At 58.2% G+C, this 7,866-nt stretch overlaps 1 protein-coding gene across 2 annotated transcripts in view; it reads left to right on the top strand.

Moving 5' to 3' along the window:
- Positions 1-7,003, top strand: part of KRT80 (keratin 80) — a 22,351-nt gene extending 15,348 nt beyond the window's left edge. The window contains exons 6-10 of one of the 2 annotated variants that reach the window (XM_014461756.2): positions 4,158-4,322; positions 4,791-4,916; positions 5,524-5,744; positions 6,223-6,278; positions 6,405-7,003. In XM_014461756.2, coding sequence (XP_014317242.1) covers positions 4,158-4,322; positions 4,791-4,916; positions 5,524-5,744; positions 6,223-6,278; positions 6,405-6,529 — 693 coding nt within the window. In that variant the 3' untranslated portion in view covers positions 6,530-7,003. Of the gene's footprint in view, positions 1-4,157; positions 4,323-4,790; positions 4,917-5,523; positions 5,745-6,222; positions 6,279-6,369 lie in introns of both variants that reach the window. The other variant, XM_014461757.2, reaches the window with a different exon arrangement.
- Positions 7,004-7,866: the final 863 nt, after the last annotated feature.

The following is a 7,866-nucleotide window of genomic DNA, read 5'->3' as shown; positions in this document are numbered from 1 at the left end:
TCCCACACACACACACACACACACACACACACACACAGATAGGCCTGCAGGAGCCAAAGGCCAGGCACTGCTTGGGGCCCCATGTACACACTGCATCCTTCTGGGCAGTCCCCCTGCCCCTCACCTCCAGGCACAGGCTGGTGAGAGAAGCCTAGGCTGACAGAGGCTCCCATTCCTCCTCAGCTACCAAAGTGCATTCCAGAGCCTGAGCGTACGTGGGGCCTGGTTGCAGCCAGCCAGAACGCCGCCTGCCCCACCCATAAACTCGGGTTCCAGGGAGATTAGCTACATCTGAGGACACCCCCCTGCAGCCAGGCACACCTCCTGGGATGCAGATTGCTGCAAAGGGAACCTGCTGAGTCTAAGCCGCTTTGGCGCCTGCCCTCGTGGTGCCTCGGGGAGTCGGCTGCTCTGCCCTGGACACTTCCCTGGCTCCGTCGCCTTCACAAGTTACGAAAATATCGCCGGCTACTGTTTACTGAGGGCCTTCTGTATCCCCGCACCGTGTACGCACCTTCCAGGCATAATCTCACTTAATCCTCACAACTCTATGAGGGAGGGATAATGATTAACGTCAGAGCAGCTTGGAACTGAATCCTGGCTCAGTAATGATGTGAACTCAGCAGGTTCTTTTATGGCTCCATGCCTCAGTTTCCCCATCTGCAAAATAGGAGAATAATAGCACCTACCTCACGGGCCTGCTGTGAAGATTTATTTTGTTACTATATCCCAAAACCCTTAGAACAGTGTCTGGCACATGGGAAGTATTTGTAAACATTAGCTGTTTTCCGTTCTAATATTATGCCCATTTTACAGATGAAAAAACCAAGGCTCAGAGAGGTTTAAAAACTGGCCAGGGTTACCCAGCTTATAAGAGGTGGTGGCATTCAGACCCCAGTGCCCTTACTACATTTTACTGAGCACCACTAAGTGAGCCCTCAGACCTGGGGGCCGCAAGGAGCGTGGTCACCCAATCCCCGTGGCAGCTCCTCAGCCTCTGGCTCCCTAGAGAAGCTCTAAACTGTACTTCGGCTTAATTCTTGCCAACTTGGAGGTGACATCCTCCTAGGGCCCAGCCCAGGGTGGCACTGCCACACCACACAAGGCAGCATTGTTCTACCCTGTGCAGCCCCGTGGGCTGGCGTGTCTGAACAGGCCTGCAGATGTCCTAAACCCTCCATTTCCTGCTTCTGTTTACCAAGCTCCTGCGTTCCCTGCTCCATCAGCGGTTTTGCCAGTCCTTTGCCCTGGTGGGGGAGCCCTCCTACTGTGTGTTTTGACAGTGCCCTGGCCCAGTGATGGCGAACCTTTTGAGCTCGGCGTGTCAGCATTTTGAAAAACCCTAACTTAACTCTGGTGCCGTGTCACATATAGAAATTTTTTGATATTTGCAACCATAGTAAAACAAAGGTTTATATTTTTTTATATGTATTTTATATATTTAAATGCCATTTAACAAAGAAAAATCAACCAAAAAAATGAGTTCGCGTGTCATAGGTTCGCCATCACTGCCCTAGCCTGTTCCTGAACCGAAACAAATGCCAACCTAGGCCGGGGCTAGCAGTGCTAGTAGAGGGCCTTATGCAGAACCCGCTGACCCCCACCACCTGGTGACCAAAGACCCCAAAGCTGCATCTCTGAAACTGTCCCCAGCCGAGCAGGCCTGGCCAGGATGTTGGTTCCATGTGGGAAATGTCAGTCTCCGCTGGTAACCGGGGCAGCAGAGGTGGGTGTGAGTCTGTGGGCTCCATTAACCTCATTCTGGCACGGGGTCGGCCCTTCCTTGCCTTTGACCCATCATCTCTGTTCATGTGAAGGTCAACCAAAACCCCTTGTCAGGAGGCCCCCTAAAGGGCAGCTGGCCACTGGGCTCAGGGTCCTGCAGCTTCGAGGCCGAGACAGGATGCTGCCCGAAGGCTGCAGGATGCCTGCCCTGCCCAAGCTTCCTTTTCCGGAGCCCATCCTTGTCACCAGGGATGCTAGTGGGCGGAGCTGGACAGGGAGCAGACAGGGGAGGGGCGGCTCACTCAGCGGCCCCGTGGCACTAGCTGACCCACCGGGCCCTGCATTCTATGGCTGCAGGGGGACGAGCTGCAGGTCAGAGGCACCTGCCTCAGCAGGTATAGACTCCAGAGGCTCAAACACAACCTCTCTGAGCATAGAGACAGATGGAGGGCCAAGGAGGGGCCCAAAGTCAGGAGACAGGGTCAGAATGCGGTCATGAGCCAAAACCGAACCTGGATGGGAGCAGACCTCCAGTTCCAACTGCCAGTTTTTAGAAACGCAGGGGGCAGAGGTGCGGGCTAAACACCAGCACACAGAGCAATCCGTAAAATGCAGACTGTGGGGGCGCTTCCAGGCAAGCAACCCAGTGTTCTCAATTTTAAAAAACAGTAAGAAAGAAAAACAGCCCTAACTGGTTTGGCTCAGTGGATAGAGCATCGGCCTGCGGACTCAAGGGTCCCGGGTTCGATTCCGGTCAAGGGCATGTACCTTGGTTGCGGGCACATCCCCAGTGGGGAGTGTGCAGGAGGCAGCTGATCGATGTTTCTCTCTCATCGATGTTTCTAACTCTCTATCCCTCTCCCTTCCTTTCTGTAAAAATTCAATAAGATATATTTAAAAAAAAAAAAAGAAAGAAAGAAAAGCAGAGAGATGGCAGGAGTATCTGCGTCTACGGTAAGAGAGACTTACAAACATATGGCCCAGTCGCAGTATATGCACTTTGTTTGGATCCTGATTCAAACAAACAAGTAAAAATATAAATATATCAGAAAAATGACATCACTGAACAAAATCTGATGCCTGAAGGAGAGGTCAAGGATGGACTGTGAGTGCCAGTAGGAGTAACGACGTCTGCACCCCACACCCTCCCTCCTCCAGGAGAGCTTCGCCCCCACCACCTGGCCCCCCTCCCGGCCTCTAGGAGCCTTGGCCACCTGACTCAGTCTGTGCAATGCTGGCCTCCTCCTCCTTCCCACTGGGCCCCCTGCAACCCCCACCCCCCGCAACAGATGCCAGTAGTTCTTCAGCACCTCCAGGGAAAGCAGCCCAGGGCCAGAGAGGTGACACCTTGCAGCCCCTTAGGAAGACCCCTGTCCCCACCTGCTTCTACACACCCCTGAGCATTCAGGCCAGGACTGTCAGGTGTGACAGAAAGAGCCAGTCTGGGGCTAGAAGGACAGTGGCTTCCGCTCCTGTCTCTGCCCCTTTAAGGGAGCTTAGCAAGAGCCGCAAAGTGCATTCCCAGTGTCCCCGTAACCTCTGTGCTGGGCTTCTTTCCTGTCTGTGATCTGGGCTCACACTCCTGCAGGCCGGGTGAGGATGGGGTGCGAGCTGCCCGGAGGGCACTCAGCACACGGCTGGGCCTGGGTGAGCCCCCGGGAAAATGGGAGGCTTTACCACTTTGGGTCTCTGAGGACGGAGGCGGGCATTTCCTGAGCAGAGAGGATCCTACAGGATAGGGAGAAGAGGGAAATATTGAGGTTGAATCCCATTGTCATTGTTGCCAGGCAAGCCCCTCAGCTGGATGGGGAGGGGCCAGCCCGTTTCAGGTGACCCTGATGTCACCTGGCCTCAGGTGGGGATTGTCAGTCTCTAGGCCCACTCCTGCCCTCATCATTCTAGGGTTTCTATTCCAACATTTATCGACAAACTGAGATGCTCGCTTACCAGATGTGTAGGCCTGGAGCTGAAATGGTTCTGCCAGACCCTCAGGGAGCTCCCCATCTAGGGGGGAGGGGACGCGGGGGGGGGGGGCTAAGCTGCACACCATTGAGCCACAATGGTGCAACATGAGCAGAGCGAACAGCTCCCCCAGGCCCAAATGTCCTGGGCCGCTTCCCCATCGGCCAGGAGGAAGGTGTGCACCCTGGGGTGGGCCACAGTGCAGAGAGCGGGGAAAGTGAAGGAGAATAAGGCTGTAGGGGAGGCCTGGAGCCAGGAGTCCTCCCTGTGCCCCTCTCCTCTGCGAAGCGAGGAAGGCCCAGGGTGGGCAAGTGGGGGGCGAGCTGCTTCCCCAGAGTGCAAGCTGGGAGGCATTCATGCTTCGATGGTCTCTCCAGGAAGACAGATAGCCTCCCCTCCCCTCACCTTGGAGATAAAGGGACTATGGGGTGTCCCCCACCAGCCCTGAACCCCCACGTCTGTGCCGCCAGGAGCTGAAGGACCTGACAGCCCAAGTGAAGGACCTGTCAGTGACCGTGGGCATGGACAGACGCTGCCACATCGACCTGAGCGGCATCGTGGAGGAGGTGAAGGCCCAGTACGATGCCATCGCGGCTCGCAGCCAGGAGGAGGCTGAGGCGTACTCCCGGAGGCAGGTTCGTGGCGGACCGCAGGGTGGGAGAGGCCGCCGGGGCAACAGGGGCTGCACTAGTGATGGCTGAGGCTCCTTCAGGTGTGTGCTGAGATCCGGGGGCGGGGGGGGGGGTGGTGAGGGGGACGCACAGGGGCAGAGGCCACAGCAGCCAGGTCCCAGGCAGGCATGGAGAATTAGAGAGCTCGGCGTTGTGCTGGGCCCTGAGGGTGATGTGGGCCAAGGGAGCCCACAGTCTGTTCCCCCCAGAAGCTCAGGGTGGTGCTGCCCCCAGCAATGCCAGGCCAGGTATGGGCACAGCTTGTGCAGCTCAGTCTAGGGCAGCCAGCAGGAGGACGTGGTGGGCAGGACAGGGCGTAGGAGCGAGGAGGCTGGGGTGAGAGGAAAAGGAGCAGCAAGGAGTGAGAAGCAGGGTGCTGGGGGAGGGGGACAGTGAGCAGATCTTGCCCACCACCCCCTCTCCGCCCTCCAGCTGGAGGAGCGGGCCGCCTGCTCAGCCGAGTTTGGGAACAGCCTCCAGAGCAGCCGCAGCGAGATTGCTGACCTCAATGTGCGCATCCAGAAGCTCCGATCCCAGATCCTCTCCGTCAAGAGCCACGTGAGTCTGGAGGACCCCCTGGGGGTAGGAGCAGGGAGGAACACAGGGACACATGTTCTCTCCCCCTCTCTCTTTCTCTTCCTCTTTCTCCCATCCCCCCCGCCCCTTGCTCACACACATATACACACAGACGCTCACTCATGCATGCTGAGTACATGCAAGAGGAAGTGGCCTAGGTGGCCTGCAGGTCACTTAGCGCCTCTGTGCCTCCGTTCCCTCCCCTGCTCTACGAGATGGCCGTGAGGATCACATGATCTCTGCCTGGGAGAGGGCTCTGTGGACTGGCCAGGGCTGCTGGACTGTTAGAGAGCCCCCGCCACACACGCCCAGAGCCTGCCACCTCCCGCCAGCCACGCAGAGAAGGGACTGGTGGGCCTTCAAAGAAGGGCGGCTGGGACAGGTGGCCTCTTTGGTGGCCTCCGGACAGTGTCTCCTTAGGTCTCTCTGAGCTCCCTGATGCTGCAGTGCAACCCATTACCACACCCGGGAACGGACTGCTTAGCCCTCCCTCCCCACACGCACCCGTGAGGTCGGCTCCTGGCCCCGGCCCACTCTCTCCCTCTCAGCCCTGCTCGCTGACCCCTCCCCTCTGTCCTCCCGGCTGCAGTGCCTGAAACTGGAGGAGAACATCAAGGAGGCCGAGGAGCAGGGTGAGCTGGCCTTCCAGGATGCCAAGGCCAAGCTGGCCCAGCTGGAGGAGGCCCTGCAGCAGGCCAAGAAGGACATGGCGCGGCAGCTACGAGAGTACCAGGAGCTCATGAACACGAAGCTGGCCCTGGACATTGAGATCGCCACCTACCGCAAGCTGGTGGAGGGCGAGGAGAGCAGGTGAGGGGTGGGGACAGCGGGGTGGGGCTGAGGGAGAGGGAGAACTAGAGAACCAGCGCCTCACAAAGCCAGCCTCCCCCTCCAGCGCGATCCTGTGAGCCTGGCAGGCCTGGGTTCATGTCCTGGCTCAGCCACTTACAAATTGAGACGTTGGCCCGGCTTCTTAAAGTCTCAGTTTTCCCATCTGGCAAATGGGCTGATCATAAACATGCTCCACCTGTGGTGAGGAGGATTGGTGATTCTGCATGCAAATGCCCGTCACAAATAAGCGCTCAGTAGAAGTTAGCCATTTATAGAAGGGAGAGGGGACAGAGGCCCAGAGAGGACATGCTGGTGAGCCAGGGTCACACAGCAGGGCAGCCCAGGGCTGGGGATGACAACCAAGAATTGCCCTCTACCTGCCTGTCCCCAGGCCCCAATCCCAGAGGAACATAAGCCACAGGCTCCCTTCACATCCCTCCCCTCCCTTCCTTCCCAGGATGGACTTGCCTCCGGCCGCTGTGGTCAGCACTGTGCAATCCAGACCCAGGACTGGTGAGTCTATTTGCCCCACAGAGGAGAGGGGGACAGGGTGTGGGGGTCATGACCCCAAAGGCATCATTTTAAGTGGCTCCCACACCTCCAGCCCCTTCCCTCCCCCACCCCTTCTGTTCCCTGTAGCTGCCTCCAAGTCCCACCTGGCCAGAGCCCCCTTCCGGAAGAAGAAGAACAGCAGAGGCCCCGTGATCAAAATCACCGAGATGTCAGAGAAGTTCCTCCTGCAGGAGTCAGAGGCCTCCGAGTGAGGCAGCTGGACACCGGGAGCCCCAAGTCACCCTGCAGCAGGAGAGACTGGAGCCAGACTCAAGGAAGCTCTTCAGAGCCTCTAGGTTGCAAGGGGAGGCAAACCTGATTCTGAACTGAGAAGAGCTCAAACAATGAGTGTTGGGACTGCCCACCAGCTTTTCAAAGTCACTCCACTCGGCATCAGCATCTCACAATCCACCTTTCCAACCTCTGGCCAGCGGCTTCCTGACGGGGTAAACGGGAAGTGGGGTCAGTTTTATCTCCACCTCCTCGCTCCTCTGAGACTCCTCCCCAACAGAGGGCTCTGAGCAGGTCCCTTTGACCCTTTTGCCCAACCCTTGCCCTAAACTCACATCTCAAGCCTCGCCTCGCCTCGCCTCGCCTCAATCTCTGTGCAAGGCTGGTGCCCTCATTCACCCAGACCCAGCCATGGACCAGGGACAGTGAGGATTGCTTATCCCCCTCCCAGTATCCGGAGTTTGGGGGGGGTGGGTGCCCTGGCTTTCCTGCACCACCTGGGCTCCCCAGGGATCTGACAGTATTAGGGAGTGAGGGAAGCAGGCTCCCTGGGCGTTTGGGACCTGAGCCTGGACCTCTGCGATCAGCCCAGACCCCTGTGCCCTCCCTCCTCCTGCGGGATCCTCCCAGCAGGTCACACAGAAATGGACAGGCTGCCCAAGCAGCTCCCGGCACCTTCTCCAGAAGCTATTCTTGCCATGATGAACTCCCTGGGTGGGGAGGCTGGACGGCAGCCTGGGCCCAGGCGGCAGAATCCGGTCCTCCCTTCCCCTCCCTGCATCCTGGGGTTCGCCACCCTGCCTGGGACCTCAGCTCTCCACCCCTCCCCGGCCTCCCTACCCTGCATAGGTGTTTCCCAGCCTGAAACCTGGCTTTGGTGTACCAGCTCCCAGCCCCACCCCTGCCATGAAACCCTAGGTCCATTTCCCATGGATCCCTTCTCAGCGTCTCTGTTCTCCCCATCAAGCCAAACAGCCTGGCCCTGCCCTCCTCTGCACTCATTGAGGAGCCCAGGGACACCCCATCCCTGTGGGGTCAGAGCTCCTCCTTTTCTTCCCCCTCTGCCCTCCGCCCTCCATGTCCATTCCCTTGACTCCGGTGGGGCCATGACGAAGGCGCAGTCAAGGAAGGTCTGGGACCTTCTGAGCTCCTGTGGTCAGACAGTCGGGCTGGGGAGCCCCAGTGACAACCAAAGAGAAATTCTGCGTCCAACAAGATGTGGGGCCCCTCTTTCTTCCTCTTGGCTTTTATCTTTGTAGATTGCAGGGGATCTTGGCAGTTTTAGCCGTCCACTCCTCTCTCTCTCCCGACCTTCTCC

This window comes from Myotis lucifugus, unplaced genomic scaffold, assembly GCF_000147115.1.
Source record: "Myotis lucifugus unplaced genomic scaffold, Myoluc2.0 scaffold_160, whole genome shotgun sequence".
Lineage (NCBI taxonomy): Eukaryota > Metazoa > Chordata > Mammalia > Chiroptera > Vespertilionidae > Myotis > Myotis lucifugus.
This window is presented reverse-complemented; position numbering and strand designations above follow the sequence as displayed.